Here is an 18,059-nt window from a genome sequence, read left to right as displayed (position 1 = left end):
CTTTAAAAAATAATAATAACAAACTTCTTTATTTAATATAATGAAAACATAAACAAAATATACAGACTGATAAAAAAAATAAAATAAATACACAACATTGACAATAAGTAAAACTAAAAAAAAATCTGAATTACTTGGAAAACACTTTTTCATTATTTTCATTTCACTGCCTCTTTTCATCCTCTATTCCAGTCAACCTGAGCAGTGACGACTTCATCAACTTCTTTACTGATAAAATTCTAATAATTAGAAACAAAGCTAATGTCCCCCCTGCAGGAATGCTCAATAATTTCTTAAACAAAACATCTCCTGAAATAACCCCAACATACAGCTTTTATTTACATAGTTTCACTCCAATTGGTCTATCTGAACTGACCTCAATAGTTAGTGCTTCTAAACCAACAACCTGTCTTTTAGATCCAATCCCAACTCCACTAGTTAAAGATGTTCTTCCACTAATTAGTACTAATATGATGAACTGGATTAACACATCTCTAGTAACAGGTTATGTACCACAGGCCTTTAAAACCAATGTCATTAAACCTCTCCTTAAAAAATCCTACCCTTGATCCAAATGACTTATCCAATTATATCCAATCTCCCTTTTGTTTCCAAAATTCTTGAAAAAATCATTGCAGTTCAAATATGTCATCACCTACAGTACATAGGAACAATTTATATGAAAGCTTTCAGTCTGGCTTTAGAGCCCATCACAGCACAGATACTGCCTTAGTAAAAGTAACCAATGATCTCCTCTTAGCATCAGACAGGGTTGGTGCATATATCTCATGACACGACATCCGTTGTTTGTGTTGGAAACACAGAAACATGGAGAAAATGACAACAGCAACAACAACTCAGAACAGCCTCAGTGAGGAGCATCCACAAAGCCAATCCTTCTTTTTGTTCCATTCACTGTAGAAAATACAAACAATTTTCTGACCTTACCTTTGCTGAAGGTCTGACAACTCAGGTGTTGGTCTCCCATTTTTTAAAAGCCGTTGTTCTTACTAAAAAAAAAGTTTCTTTATCATCTCTAGCGCTGTCATCCTGCCTGTGGTGTTATCCCGCCCACTAGCTAGAGAACGTAGCAGCAGTGGTCACGTGTAATCAATTAACTAATGCACTGTGAACTTAGGTATAGCATTTATCATAGCGCGGTAATGTCCAAAGGCAGCGTAGAGAGCTGCCTTTGGATGTAAATGGTTGTCATCTTGGGGAACTGACTGCGCATATGCGCAAACACATAAAAACACGCTATGGGGACAGAGGCAGAGCAGCAATGTGCTTTTGAGAAGGGGTGTGGCCTCCTCCTGCCGTACAGCGGTTAGGAAATAGCAATGTTTAGTGATTTGGGTTATGAAAAGCACAAATTGCTGACACCTTCAAACTTATAGGTATTGTAGGCTATCGGAAATTGAAAAATAAATAATTTATAATTATATTATAATTAAAACAAATAATCGAAATATCAATTCACCCTTGGGTAGACACTGCCTACCTTGCCTACCCTGACTGCACGTCACTGGACAGAACACTTTGTTCATGTTAATAATCTCTCTTCAGTTTTAGGACCAATATTCTTTACATTATATATGCTTCCACTAGGTCACATTATCAGAGAATATAATATAATTTTCCATTGCTATGCAAATGATACACAGCTTTATCTCTCAATGAAATCACAGGAAACTCATCAGCTATTAAAACTCATTTTAGTTTTAATTTGATAATTTGATAATTTATTTATTGGAGGATATGCCCCTTGAGATGGAACATCTCGTTTTCGAGGGGGTCCTCAACTTACATAAAATGAGAGATACAGCAGAGCAGACAATACAGGAATTCAATCTTTCAAAAATAATAAATACAACAAAATATAGATAGACACACACACATACACACCCACACACACACAGTATACATTTAACAGTTGATCAAAACAGTAAATATTTTATACAAAAATAAATAAGTAATATTAGTGATATCATTAATAGTAGCTATCTAATGATAGTAAAAACTTTCATTAGATTAAATAAATAAAAAGTTTTAGGTTACATAGCCTATAATCAAAAACACTGACAGATATTCTGGAGATGGAGGATAAGAGCATTTTTAAACAGAGACAGAGGTTAGAGAGCGGATCGATAATGGGAGAATGTTCCAGTCAAATGGAGCTTTATATTTGAATGAAAATTTACCGACTTCTTTTTTGACTCTAGGGACTAAAGATATGGTTGATCAGCATGACGCAAACTGTATGACGATCTGAAAGGAATTATATATTGTTTTAAATAATCAGGAAAACTTAAATTAATACATTTAAATATAAATAATAGCCAGTGAAGCTGTCGTCTAGATGCCAGAGAGAGCCATGACAGTGGTGAGTTCTGAAGGGACAGCGGAGGATAAATCTACACAGACTATTGTAAGTGACATTAAATGGTTGGAGAATCGTGGCAGTGGTGTTTTGATAAATAATATCACTGTAATCAATAATGGGAAGAATCAATTGTAAAATTATCCTTTTTCTAACTGAGTAACTAAAACAATTAACTGATTGATAAAGCAATTTTAAGCGATAAGAAATTTTGTTTGTAATAGTTTGTATATGAGTTTTAAATGACAGTGAGGAGTCTAGCCATAGACCAAGATATTTAAACTGATCAACAACTGGGACTGGTGACAAATCAGAAAAAGTAAGTTTAATCTCATTGGCTGAGACTGGGCGAACCCGCTTCTGGAACAACATAAAATTTGATTTCGAGTTATTGAGTAATAGTTTATTAGATTGTAGCCAGGATTGAACCGCATTGAAATCATGCTGAATAGAGTGATTAATATCTGAGATGGATTTTGCAGAATAAATCACGGTGTCATCAGCATAAAGTTGGATGTTACAGTCATTGCATGCAAGAGGGAGATCATTAATAAATATTGAAAATAAAAGTGGGCCAAGAGAAGAACCTTGCGGAACACCTTTCTCAATAAATAAAAATTCAGAGTTGCTGCCATTGTAAAACACTCACTGTTGCCGATGATGAAGGTAAGAATTGAACCAGAGGAGTGAAGACCTATCCAGGCCTATAGAATGAAGCTTGTCTAAAAGCAAATAGTGATCGACCAAATCAAACGCTTTGGTGAGATCTATAAATAAAGCACCAGGAAGCAGATTATTGTCAAAGCCAGAAAAAATATCATTGGTAAATTTTAATAATTTAGTTGTAGTTTTTAATAATAGTTCAGGGGCCAAATACGAACAAGTCTGTAATTTAAAAAGTAGGAACAATGAGTTGAAATTGGCAAATTGGCATGGTGAATGTGGTTAAATTGGCAAAAATAAGCATGAAATATGGTTAAAAGGGACAATAATGGGACAGTGGTGGAAAGAGTTTATAAGTGCTGAAAATGTCTTGCATGTGGAATAAAATGTGCAGAAAAGGCATTGAAATTTGATGGAGAAGTGGCAGAAATGGGAGTAATGTAGCAAAAATGAATTAAAAGGAGCAAAAATATGGCAAGAAAAAGTGATGAAAATAGGTTAAAATATTGCAAGTTTAGTGTAGCTGCAGAAAAAAGGTAAAAATAAAGCAAAAATTGGCTTACGTTTTTCAAAAAATATTCCTTGTTTCTAGAAGGCATTTGGTAACGGCCTCCCAGTGTCTCACGACCCCAAATGGTGTCCTCCTGACCCCGAGGTTGAGAACCCTTGCTTTACAAAATATTTTATTAACAAGTCATTTTGTTTAAATCAACATGTATTAAAGCTAAAATATCAGTTTCTTCCTTAAATTGAACCAAAGCCAGTGTTAAAGCGTGAATCATCATTCATCCTCTCAATCAGTCACAGTGACATGGAGAAGGTTCCACAGACCCCCACTGACTGATGTATGAATGAAAAACACACACGTTCCCTTCTTTAAAAGTCCACGTCACATTTTACTGCTGACGTGTGACGTTTGAGGAGCAGAAACAGAGCATGGAAATCCCAGTGCTCAGATAGACTGAGGTCTGAGCCACATACAGTATATCATCTACAGTTTATTATTATGGTGTCTGTGACAATAAACATACATGTTTATACAAACGTTTTCATATTAGTATGATATAACTTATTATTCATTATAGTTGTGACCTCTGTACATCTGCAGTCCTATACATACACAGAGGGAACAGGGCATTTAATGACTTTTTACAATTAATAATAGAAACATTAAATAAAGAAAAAATTGTATTTGAACAGTTTTTTCTTTGATTGAAAATGTTCATCTTTGATTGAAGTAAACTAGTTTTGATTGAATAATAAAGACATAAATCTACCTCCATATCTGAGTTACTGTCCAAAAGTTGGGGAAATACGCACAGAACTATCATCCAACCCTTACTCATAATGCAAAAAAGAGCCATCAGACTGATATCTAAAGCAAAATACAGAGAACACACACATGGATTATTCTTAAAAACTAGGGATGTCCCGATGCAACTTTTTTTCATTTCTGATATGATACAGATATTGCAGCCTTTCCAGATAGCACGCATATGTCTCACCGATGTCAGCCTTAGATCGTGTGTCAGCATTCTACTCCTAATGCGTCATTTTGTGTGTTTTTTTCCCTCAAATCGGTGATACCACTTATAAAATTGTAGAACTGTAAAATGTCACTTCCATGAAGCTGTTTTTGTGCTGGGGCTCTTTTGACTATGCTGCTGAAAATACATTTATAATCATGAACTGTGTCTCTCTTCATTTTGTCCTCACATAATGAGCTGTTTAGTGGTAGTATATTGTTTTTGTTGTTGTTGTGATATTGCCATTTTCCTATCAGATTTAAGTAAATACTCGACTATGGATATGGAGATATTTATACTAATTGAATGATCTGAGCTGGATAAAGGTTAATATACTGTAAGTTGTAGAGAGTTTGCGTAAAGCATCTTTAATCCATCGTCCAAACGACGATGTCTCCGCGACGTCTGCTCAATGAGCAAAACGCTCTCCATAATATGTCTCGCCAATGCAACTTCATTCATCGTGCCGACATCGGCGAGATGTATGTGTGCTATCAGGATTGCATATCGGCCAATACCGATATTGATCTGATATCAGTAAATCAGTGACAAAAAAAATGTTAATTACTTCCTGTATTTTGTAGTGTGGAATGTTAGAAAAGTCTTGATCAAGTGATGTCACTCAAACAGAGGACAATAGTCAGCAAGAGTAGGGATGAGAAAAACTGACCCATTTATTAATAACCAATTGGTTACATACATTTTAACCTTCAACATATTATCTACAGTGTTTTACAATTGAATAAAATTAATTAAAAAAAAAAAATGAATTACAAAACTAATTAAAAAAAAATCAGAAATTCGGAAATTTAAATTCGATATACGTTTTCAGGCTGATATCAGACAAATATCCGATATTGAATCGGGACACGCCTATTAAAAACACCAGATTTAAAACTCCCAAATCTCATCCAACTCAAAACTTTCCAAAGGATTTATAAAGGAAACAAAGGTTCACTTCTTTTAAAATGACTATTAATAAAGACACAAATCTACCTCCATGGTAAGACATGTACGATAAAGAGTGTGCAATGCTCACGTTTTGGTTTACGTTCTGTTGTTGCATGATTTAGCTTGTTTGTTAATGATGAAATGATTGATTATGGTGTGAATAATATTGTTTTGTTAGGAAAATACTGTATTCATAAATGTCCTAACTTTACCTACTGGAGGAATGACCTTAAACTTTTTTCTTTTTGCCAGTTCTTTATCTTTTCTTCATGGCAGAAATGCCTCTAGTCGTGTTTCATTTATGAAAAAAATGGACATTTTGCAACATATCCACCTTCATATATAGGTTAATCTGTTGTTTGATTGTTAGTACATTGTTTTGTCCCTTGGTTATTTTTCCTGTTTTGTCTATGATCTGCATTAATTGAAAGGTGCCTTTTTGTTTGTATCTGTACTTGTTAAAAACAAAAACAAAAAACATAAAATGTTCCATAACATGAGTCCGTGAGCGGCAGTGGATCCACTCCAGGTTTTCCTTCCAGTTTCTCCCAGTGTTTCAGTGAGAGAAGCGCCTCTTGTTTACAGCTCAGATCACACAGAACACATCTACGGAGCGGATCCCAGAGAAAACTGATCCAGATCCAGCCTGAGATCTGAAAAACTCTTCTTTTTTATGACGTGTTCACTCAAATGCTTTCCTTCGTTTCTTCAGCAGTGCTCGTTCTGTTGGAGACCGATTCTAGTGCGTGGCACCGAGTCCGGTGTTTGCTTTCAGCTGCAGATCACTGACGATCGCTGAGGCTCAGAGAGGATCTGTGAACATCCACACACTCCACGAAGAGTCTTTGAGGTTCAAACCAAACGCGTTTTTCATTCATTTTGACCTCCTCCTCCTCCCCATGCTGTCACCCCCTCGGATCGTTCTCGGGCCGATGGTGGCGTGTATGTGTGTGTGTGTGTGTGTGTGTGTGATCCATGACCCATAATGGTGAGGAGAACATCTAGATCTTCTCTCTCCTCCATCTGAACGCGCTCTCCTTGTTGTTTTTTTCTTCCTGGAGATGGAGAATGAAGATGCGGATTATTACTATCACCATCAACACTCACACAGTGGTGTGTGCGCCATACCACAGCACGTCAACGTGTCCTGTGACTGGAATAAATAACACACCGTTATAATCGTTTTCTATTTTTTACTCAAAGGAATTACTTTTTTTTTTATTTTTTATTATTGGATTTTGTAAAAAAAGAAAGAAAAAAACATCAAAGGAGCTCGAGGAGGAACAGCTTGGAGATTCCCACGGTTATCCTTTAAAAAAGTCTTTTTATATCAGACTTCCGGAACTTTTTACTGGATCTGTGTTTTTTTTATTTTTTAATATTTGGTGGGTGAATAATGCTCAGGAAGATCCGGTCAGACTCTCTGATGGGTAGGCCGACTCTGCTCTGCGCGCTCATGCTTTCCGTCTCCACGTTCTGCGTGTGGCGCACCGATGGAGAGAGTAAGTATAGCCTGTTTATCAATAACTAGTACCTATGTTTGTTTCAAGACTGGGATTCGAACTCAAACTGTGACCCAGTTGACCTCCTGTGACGCGTCATCGCTGAGGGGGCGTGCGTAATTACGCACTGGTGTGTTTTCTTTTTACCCATACGTTACAAACGTCAGACGCGTTACCGGTCCGTGTTCAGCTGAACGGGACCATGTGCTTCTTTAGGTCTTTAGTCCCGCTACACGCAACACGTGCACGTCTGATGCAATATTTGCGCCTTAATAATTTTCACACAGACATTAAGCAGCTGCAGGTTGTTGCGCACGGTCACACGCACTGAGGCAGAGGAGAGAAACACGCACGCGCAGCGGAGCTGAAGGTTACTACGACCATGTGGCCATTTTACATAGTGGGTAACGGGCGCTCCCACGGCTCCAGCCTCCAAATAAACCTGATCAAACTGTGACTAACGCATTCATTCCAACACGTGGTTAATTAAGTGTGTGCACATAAAACGTGTTCACACACAAATTAATTCCTAAACACTGACACACAGACTTTCAAACACAAAGTGTGTAATAAACCTTTTCCAAGTGATTTGAATCAGGAAATGAAACACAATCATGTTGTTTAATTGTAAGATGCTGTCAATAATTCCTGCATTTATAGAAAGAAGAAATGAACTGTTCCCAGTTTATCAATAATAATAAATGATCATTTACATCTGGAACAATAAATTAAAGAATGTTTTACCTAACACATGTACTTTTTAGGCCACTTAATTCAAAAACTGAATTTACTAATACATATTTTTCATTTTGGCTAAAGTAAAACAAATGGTTTCGTTTTTGAACATTATTATTTACAGGATACGTCCATAAAAGTTATATCTACTGAAGTAGGGCTGGGCGAAAGATCGTTTTTTTCTACAAATTTGATATATCGATTAAATCGATTTTTTGCTATACTGAAGTGAAATAAAAACCAGCATGTCCTGATAATTATTGTGTTCCCTAAAATTTTCCACTTCGAGGCTCATGGATCGTCAGACTCTAGCTTTGTTTCCATTACAATTTTCTCAAAATAAAAGTGATATTTCTAAAGTTTCTACAAAGTCTAAAGTCTCTTTGAAGGTGTTTCGGAACCTGGTAACTCTGGTGAAATCTCATTCAGTGAGACTTCTCTACAGGAAGATGGAGTTTTGCTGGGTTTCCATTAAATTTTTTTGCAAAAATAAAAGCGATATTTCTAACGAGTTGTGTTTCTATTGCCTTTGGAATTGCGCTAAATCTAAATAGTTCAATAAAAATTGGTAATGGAAACACATGAATTTCGAAAAAGCACTCAAATATTGCAAAAAAGTTTTTACGCTTTCTTGTGGAAAAATTTTAGACATTTCGATATTGAAATGTGTCACAAAAGCGCTATGGAAATACTTTTCCCGCATATACATGTCACAGAACGTGATGTACATAGTCACATGTCATGAGGTACCTGGTCACATGACCACTTCTCTCCGAGCGTGGATGTGTGGACAGAAGAGGAGACCAGGATATTTCTTAGCATTATACTTGAAAATTATTAGTGCCACTTTAGACGTGAAACAACAAAGGAATGTCGAGTGTTATAAGGAAGTTTGGAACGTCCATCCTCCTGCAGAGTTACAAAGCTCCTGCCCAAAACAGCCTTCAATGGAAACACGTTCAAAGCAAAATTATACTTGGTTGACATTTAGAAATATCGCTTTTTTTTGAAAAAAAATTGTAATGGAAACCCAGCTACTTTTATTTTGTGAAAAACTGTAATGGAAACACAGCTATTGTGTGTCAGTGAGTTGCGTTGGCTCGTATTAACGTACTCTGAGCCTCTATTGATGGTATTCAGATTAAAACCATGTGCACAGAGACACTTCCTGACTTTTATCTTTTCATTCGATATGAAAGAAATGTGACACTTGAGTTGTTTCCTGACTTCACAAAAGCCAAAGGAAGTTTCTCTCTGTGCCAGTGTTTAAATCCTGCTGGGAATCTAAAAGATGGTGAAACAAAATCAGCTCCTGAACTCTTACCCAGGCGTATTATTTATCCTTCTCTAGGCCTGCAGGTTGTGTGTGTGAATGTTTTAGAACGTGGACGAGGCTGCTTTCCTTTTTTTTTTTTTTTTTTTTTTTTTTTTTTTTTTTTTTTTCACCTTGTTTGCACATGCTGTTGAAGGTTAACACTACAAGAAGTGCAATCTTTTAACAGCAATGCATATTTTATTATTGCAATTAAATAAATGAGTTTATTTCATTGCATAATTGTGACCATCACCAGCCCTCCCTAGGGAAGGGTAAATACTTTATTAAAGGGAGGATGTAAAAGAGAGAGGGCAGTGTTACACCAGGGTGAGGGGGGTGGGGGGGGGGGAGTTAACAGGGAGGAGGGATACAAGATAGGAAAACGAATGGGTGGGGAATAATCAATAAGTTTCAAGTGATGTGATGTGAAATTGTGGTTGTGTATATTGTGCTTATTGTTGTGTTATCAAGCCAGTCTGGTGACCAGTGTGCGGCTTAGGAATAATGGTGGTGGCTGTGAGCAGAGGAGGAAGTGGCTGCTTTCCAACTGTGTCACAACCTTTTCTTCTCATTCTTCTTCTTCATTCATTTCCTCATTGCATGCATATTGAGCTGTGAGTGAGAATCCAGGCCGGATTCCGTTAGCGTTCAAACAAGATGTAAATCCTTGTTTTAGTCAGAAATAAAATAGGTTAAAAGTGACCAAAAATGCACAGAAAAAATGGTATAAAGGGTTCAAAGTGTCAGTATTGGCTTAATAGTGGCAGAAATGGGGCAAATAATGGGCATGACAAACTGAAAATAAGCATGAAATATGGTGAAAAAAGTTAAAAGTGACAATAATGGGTCAACATATGTGACATAAGGTGTAAAAAATGGTGGAAAGGGTTTATAAGTGCTGAACATCCCTTGAAAGTGGAAAAAAATGTGCATTAAAGGCATTGGAATCTGATGGAGAAGTGGCAGAAATGGGAGTAATGTAGCAAAAATTATTTTAAAAGGAGAAAATATATGGCAAGAAAAGTTTTGACAAGTTTGGTGCAGTTGCAGAAAAATGGTAAAAATAGGCAAAAATGGGCTCAAATTGTTCATGAAATTCTTAGTTTTTTGAAGGCATCTGGCAACTCCCTCCCAGTGTCTCGCGACCCCAAATGGGGTCCTGACCCCAAGGTTGACAGTTCCTCTAGTTTTTTCCCCTTTTTCTTTCCACTCCGTTACCATCAACCGTATCCATGGAAATCCCAGAACAACTTTGTGATGTCAATGTTTAAAAAGCCAATGAAGGACATTCGGTATTAGAACAGGAACCATTGAGTTGTAGCTCATTGTGTGATGGCTGTGACCGACTTTTATGTTGTCCTTTCCACTCCATTAGGATGTCTGATCAGGACTTGGTTTGGGTTTGTTGACGGTGTTGTGTTGCACTGTAAGATGTGCTTCAAGTTGTCATTTTACTGGTTAAATATAGACGTGTCACCTGAAACATGGGTGTGTGAGGTAGTGTGAGTACAGGCGCCCTCTGACCTGCTCCAGGCGGCACACCACTGTTCCTCCACAGTTATTTATGAAAGAACTCCTACACACTGCTGAAAAACTTGAATGGAGGAGTAAATAATCAAATACTTCTACCTGCAGCGAGTCAAGCTCCGCCTCTTTGGGCTCCAAAGTGTGCACTCACCCATTGTGTGTGTATGTTAGTGTAGGGGTTCGCAACCCTGGGGTCAGGACCCCATTTGGGGTTGCAAGACACAGGGAGGGGTCGCCAGATGCCTTCAAGAAACTAAGAATAGTTTCTCATCAATTTCAGCCCATTTTTGCTTATTTTTACCCTTTTTCTGCAACTACACCACACTTCCAAATTTTAACCTATTTTCATCACTTTTTTTTTGCACCTTTTAATGCATTTTTGCTACATTACTCCCATTTTTGCCACTTCTCCATCCCAATTTAAAACCTTTTCTGTAAATTTATTCCACTTTCAAGACATTTTCAGCACTTATTAAACCTTTCCTTGACTTTCCACCTAATGTCACATATGTTGGCCCATCATTCTCTTTTCACCCTATTTCATGCTTATTTTTGCCAATTTAACCACATTTCTTCCTACTTTTTAAATTAAATCACTTCAACCCCCCCCCTCCCCCATTACTGCCAGTATTGACAATTTGAACCCTTTTCACCACTTTTTCTGTCTGTTTTTGCCCACTCTAATTTGCTACTTTTAAATAATTTCTGTGGTTTTTAAAATTCCATTTCACCACCTTTTCCACCAATGTTGCATTTTATTTCTGATTCTAATAACTAAACCCCAAACCCACTTTTTCTGCTGAATTCATATGTAATTGGGTCTAAAGTAGGTTGTTTGATCCTAGTCCAACTTTTAGCATTTTAGTAAAAGTATTTAAATATTGTGTATTTAGTTGTAAAATGTCAGTCACTGCCCTTTAAGGGTTGAACGCTGCTATTACAATTTAATTTTGCTATTGGCTGAGACAGATTATTTGGACCATCGTGCGTCACCAACTGTCACTGTTGGCCCCACCCTTCCTATGAAAGCTGGGAGGAGGGGCTAGTTTTCCTCCTATCACAGCCCTCAGTGAGCATTGATTGACAACTCCATGCTCCAGGTGAAGCTGTGATCTGCTGCGGTGATGTTTTTCACTCTGTGCTTCTATAAAGAGCAGATTCTGGTCTAATCAGAGGGTTAATCAAGCTATGTGTTTGTGTACAGACACATCGTGTGTGTATCCCCGTCTGTCTCTGCATGTGTGCAAACATGCGTGTACTTCTCGTTGCTGTGTGTGTGAGGCCGCAGTGTTCAGAGGTTCATGGCGGGAGTAGAGCAGGTGCTGTTTGTGAGTGATATAGTGTCTGTAGGGCTGTGTGCTTATGCTTGTGGGCTGTGTGTTGTATGTAGGCTCCGTCGCTGCAGCGCTGTGCTGTCTGACTAGGCGTGTCTTACTGCTTCAGGAGTAAGCAGTCAGTCAGGTAGGTCAGCAGAAAAGCAGTCTCCCCATTATCTCCCCTTAAATATGGCCCTGTCTCCTCATGACTGTTCTTCAATGTTCATGTCTGTGTTCAACCATCAATGCTGAAAAGGTTGAGAACCACTGTGCGTGCGTGTGTGCGTGACGAGCTCGCTCTAGCTGGTTACAAAGCTTGATTCCACTCTTTTATTTCTTGTTGTAGTCACCAGGCACTTCCTGCCCCCCATACATCATCATCATCATCATCATTGGCCGCTGCTTTAATGGCCCGTGGAGGATTTTACAGCTGGCAGCACGATTTCTAATGTTAGCTCTTCTAATGGATGGCACCAGTCATATCAGTCCAAAGCTATTTGTCAGGGATTGAACGTTTGCTCCATCTATGAAGAAAAACAAATCAGCAGCAGATTATTACGGTACTCTCTGTGATGTTTCTAAAACCTTGTCATTGATACGTCGTTAACATTATAGCAGTCAATTGGAGTTTTATTTATCATACAGATAGAAAATCTGATACAAACTCACATTGAACTGTTTCAAAATCTAGAGATTTCAATAAATATTGGCTTTACAGTCTTGACTAAAAGTGACAATAACTAGACCATGGCTAATTTAAAAACACATGTTAACAAAAAACTATATGAAAATATATTTATATTTTCATTGAGATGAAATCCAATCAGACTCATGTGGTCATGTGATCTTGCACATTGATTTAGTTGAGTAAAATGTTAATGTCATTATGTTGATTAAAACTGGACTATAATTGAAATATTCCTGGTGACTAAATTTGAACTAAAACTAAGTTGTGTGTTAATCACAAGACTACGACTAAAGCTATATTAAATTTTACTCTCAAAATTAACAGTGCTAAGTGCTGTGTTAATTTTCTTGACTAAAGTTTTTTGCCTTAGTTTTCAGCAACATTTTTTTAATTGACAATTATTAGACGGACTGATTAAAAAAAAAAACACATGTGAATGAAAACTGTCAAAATATATTGTATTTTCATTTCAAAACTTTAATTAGAACTCGTGGTCATAAATCTGTCTCTTTGTTTTCAAATATCATTGCCACCCAAAATCAGATTGGTCAATGATAATTAAATCTTTAAAAAATGAACTCTCATCCTGTATATTTTACTCAATTACATCTAACTGATTTAGGAGCGGATTCACTAAAGATTTAGTGGTATTAAAACGTGTGCAACTGTCACTCCACGCGCTAATAAGGAGTACAAACTCCAAGGAACCAGGACTGCGCGTCTTCAGCGTGTCAGAATGCGACCTCAATACATTAAGCACATTTCCCTTTAATGAATATGTATAGTAGGCGGGTCTTATGAGGGGTGCAAGAAAATGGGAGGGTGACATGCAAATAAGTAATGCAGTGGGCGCAATGCAATTCATCAAATTTGGAACTGATAAGCAGGTGCAAACGCACACGCAGAGATACACTGCAGTAAATTTTTGCACAAAACACAGCTGAGATGGAAAAAAAGCTCCAGTTAATCTTTCTAGTATAAGAAAATAATTCAAGTAAAATAATAGTCAATATTAACAGCCACTGAATGAAATGTGAGTAAAGTGTATGTGAGGGAAAGAAAAAAACTGCACACCCTCAGCGGTGCGTGTGTGGAGTCTGGTTTGTGTGTGACACGATGTGGTGCAGAGAGGATGCTGTGTGCGGAGCTGCATGGATGTCGCTATGGATACACCATTCCAGTGATGTTTTGAACGTCAAACTCTGGTGTCGTGTTGATGGAAGGAGAATCAGGCCAGAATCAAATGATCAGATACGTAATTTACACAGTGATGGCACAATGTTCACATTTGAGAGTGTGGTGACACAGCACTACTCAGGAGCTCAGACCTGCTGGATGATGTCAGTAGATCATATTCAAATGGTGCAAACTGATTGACAAACTGTGTTGTTGTATTAACTCAGATCAATGGCGTCAACAGATCAAAAGGATGGTTTCCGTCCAAATCTGCATGTTTTTCATGTACTGATCAGAGCAAAGTTACAGGACCTAACGGAGCAGCTACATTAAATTTTAAGGAAAAAAATATCATTAGGTTTTAAAGTTATTTAGTTTTTTTTTGTTTATTTAGTTTTCTACATTATTAAATGTTTGTGCAGCAGACAGAGAAGTCCATCTTCCTCAAATGTCATTGTGTGCTTCTGTGCACTCACGTCTCCACATTGAATGAGCAAAACGCTCATTTAAATAGGGCGGTCTGCACCACTTCTGCACGTACACTAATCATCGCTGCAATCTTAGGGAATTCCTCACAGCAGGTGAGGAAACTGCGTCACCAAAGGATTTACCACCCTTTATTTCAGATCTTAGTAAATTTGCCCTTTAGTCGACTAAAATCTTAATGTCATATCGTTCCCTAAAGCTAGACTTTTATTGAAATAATCCTGGTGACTAGATTTGGACTAAAACCAAGTTGCATTTTAGTCAAAAGACCACGATTAAATCTAAATTAAGATTTGCTGTCAAAATTAACAAAGTTAGATATGTTGATCCAAAGACATTTGTCAGTTACATTTTTTATGACAATTGCACGACTATGACTAATTAGAAAAATACATGTGAATGAATCTGATATCAAAATATATTGATATTTTTTAGTTGACAAAAACTAGACTATAACTGAATAGTACTGATAATGATGACATTTTGACTAAAACTAAATCAAAATGAACTCTGCAGTCTTCACGTGGACAAAAATGGGGGTTGCGGGGGACGTGCTGGCAGCTCCATTGTAACAGTTGTTATGACAGGGGGGCAGCGTTACCGTTTGAGCTGCTGGTGAAATCTGAGCCTCAGTGTTTAGTGACCCCGCCCCCACCCCACCAGCCCATGCCCCCCACGATGGTCAAATGACTCCCAGTGTGCTGAGGATTACGTTCTGCCATTCATGTGCAATGCATTTTTTTTTTACAACAATAATTTAAAAACAAGAACGTGATGCTACTACGTGCTTTTTGAAGGAACCAAAAGCATATGTTTGTTGGCCTTTTCTGACACTTTTATGTTCAGAAAACCTAAAGGAATGTTATTCTTCATCACTTCAGGAAAAACAAAAGATGTTTACATCGACATCTTTAACTTAACCTGTTTTTTTTTGGGCAACCAAAAGCAGCACAAGTTGTCATTTTGACTAAACAAGCCACTAAATAATCTAAAAATCAGGCTGAATGCTTCACTCCAATAGAAAACAATGGGATGTTTACAGGCAGTGGGACTGTGTGACATCGTCAATCACGTGATTTCAAGATGGAGGAAAGAGACTGTAAAACTGTAAAGTAGTCCCATTTTTAAAAGGGAATTAAACGAATCTGTTGTATAATAACGTGTTTTGTTAGACATAGATCTACTAATAAGTATATTTAAAAAGTTTTAGGCCAGGCCACATTTATAAAAACAGTGGAGGATCCTTTTAACAATGTGTTGAAGTGTTTTCTCAGCATGCTCGGTTGGTGGCCTCTTAATAACCAACTCAACATGTGGTCCAGATTTCAATCTGAAGTTTCTGTCAGGAAAAAGCTGCATGTTTTTATTTACTCATAGGGTTTGTTTACTGGATTTAATGCTAGCTCAAAATAAACGCTGACCATTAGCCTTGGCTTAGTTTGAGGAACCGTAACAAGGGTCATGTTTGGTTGCCTATGTGTGGGTGTGTTTTAGTGCATGCTCACTCAGATGTGTGTTTGTAGGCCAAGGTTTATCAATCCCAAACATGAGCCTATGGATGGTGTTCCACTGAGGAAGAGATACGAGTGTTTGCTCAGCGGTGTGAACAGCAAAGACACACAGACAGACGTTATTTGCTTTGAGTCATTCCATGTTATTTCAACAAATATCAGGACACCCCACACACTTCAGCCTCAAAACATTCAGAATTTCTTTTACCAATTGTTTTGTGATTATTTAATAGGCACAAAGTAAATATTTAGTTTGATTGGATGAATACTTTTTAAGATATGGACAGAAAAAGATAAAATCTAATTCAACTGCATGTCACCCAAGAACCAATGCATACTGTATATGTTACTAATCATTAGTGATGTGAACAGTCTACAAAGCTCAAATTGATCGAATCACAGGGAGCTGAGGCATATGCTAAGTTGTTTACTGAAGGTCCTAACATGTTCCAGACCCAAACCAACACTAACTTTTTTAATATTTTGAGGAGCTGACATGACCACCAGATAGGATGTACAGCAGATTGTTTCGTATAATCTGAGAGAGTAGGTGGAGCTGTATTACTGTACCAAATTTCACTTTCCTATGTGGTGTAGTTCCTGAGATATTGGAAGCTGAAAGTAGAAGAAAAATAAAGATGAACAAAAATAAACACATACTCCCGTCACTAAATTGGCCATACCTCAAAAAGTTTTATTCCAATCAAACTGAAAATGTACAGTGTGTCTATTGAATAATCACAAAACAAAAAGTAAAAATGTTCCAATTTTTTTATATCAAAGTGCATGGGTTATTTGGTGAAATTACATGGAATTACCCTTTGATGTGGCGATGAATTAAGGAACTGAATCTAAGGCCCTGTTTACACGACAATGTTTTGCTTCTGTTTCTGTTTTTGTTTCCAAAAAGTTTGGCATTCACACGGCAATGTTTTCAAAACAATCTCTGTTTACATGAGACCTTCAAAAAACATAAAAAAACCATGTAAGTATACATGTGTAGGGGAATGAACAATGGGTTATATGAATGAGAATATTCATTATTATTATGCGGGGTGCCACCTCCAAAGGAGGAAATATGTCCAAGTCCTTTAGACTAAACCCAATGTTATTGAACCAGGGAATACATTCCAACCACCAACTCTACATCTAATAGACACAGCTTCATAATTCAAAGGAATCAATGATTGCAATTCAACCTTTTATTTTCATAATTCAATAATAAACAAAACTATGTGGTAAATACAGTATATCATGATGAAATGCAATTCTAAGCTAATTAATGTGATGATCATAACAAGAAAGTGAAATCGCAACTCTAAAAAGATCTAATCGAGACTAAATATTGCATAAAGATGCAAAGTACATATTCAAATAAATTCATAATAAAAGGGGGGCTCAAGGGAAAACAAACAAAGGTTAGATGGACAAACGAACAAACGTATATGAGTTGAAACTGCATGTGAGACATGTTTGCAGATGATTGATGTGTTTTGGGTGGATGTAGGATGTGTTGTAATTAATTTTAGATCAAATTGAATATGTTAGTTGTTCAAGTACTTCTGTACCTTGGAGAACTTGAAGGCATTCTTTGATGCAGGAGCTGCGCTTGTTGTACCACTGCTGGTGCAAGGTACAGTACATCTGAAATGCTCGGGTTATCGTTTCAAAATCTAACTTTAGAGCTAAAAATTAAATGAAAAGAAATGAATGCGAGATGCCAGCATCCTAAAACTAATGTTTTTGGAAGGAACTTCTTTGTTTCAAGAAAAAATTGAGAATCTTCCTAAAGATGGGCTGGCTTAATTATTCAAAAGTAATGACTGACTGGTCAGCTAAGGTTACCAGATGATCATGAAAGCACTGTTGAAACAAAGAAAAGATATCTGTTGGCCCAAGTGGACATCCTGCATGTCCCCCCTCCTGGGGGTCGTAAAAGATTGTAAGGTATTAAGGTTCAGAATGAAACCAGGCTTATTTCTTGGTTCGTTTTGTTTTTGTTGTTTAGATTAGGAGGAAAAAGAGAGGGTGAAAGCTCCAGGTATGCTTAAAGTCTTCCCCCTGTCGGAAAAGAGGATTAGGAGGCCAAAGTTCAGTTATTATTAAAACCGACTCCTCGTTGGTTTTAAAAAGGGAAATATGTTCTTAGGGTTTGTTCTGGCCAGGCACTCTTTGGATATTTAACTGAATTTCTCCAACAAAGTGTTGATTTCCTTCACCATCACTTGGATCAGTGAAGACATATTTCATGCCTGCACTAGATTCTGACCACAATCACAGTGA

General features: G+C 37.3%; 1 protein-coding gene across 1 annotated transcript in view; it reads left to right on the top strand.

Moving 5' to 3' along the window:
• The first annotated feature begins 6,083 nt into the window (after nt 1-6,083).
• The window catches only part of LOC114464233 (insulin-like growth factor 1 receptor), a 96,206-nt gene continuing 84,230 nt past the window's right edge, over nt 6,084-18,059 (top strand). The window contains exon 1 of the mRNA XM_028448290.1: nt 6,084-7,022. Coding sequence (XP_028304091.1) covers nt 6,917-7,022 — 106 coding nt within the window. The 5' untranslated portion in view covers nt 6,084-6,916. The remainder of the gene's footprint in view (nt 7,023-18,059) is intronic.

The sequence above is a fragment of the Gouania willdenowi genome, chromosome 6, assembly GCF_900634775.1.
Source record: "Gouania willdenowi chromosome 6, fGouWil2.1, whole genome shotgun sequence".
NCBI classification, from domain to species: domain Eukaryota; kingdom Metazoa; phylum Chordata; class Actinopteri; order Blenniiformes; family Gobiesocidae; genus Gouania; species Gouania willdenowi.
The sequence above is the reverse complement of the archived record's forward strand: the minus strand, read 5'-3'. Positions and strand labels throughout refer to the sequence as shown.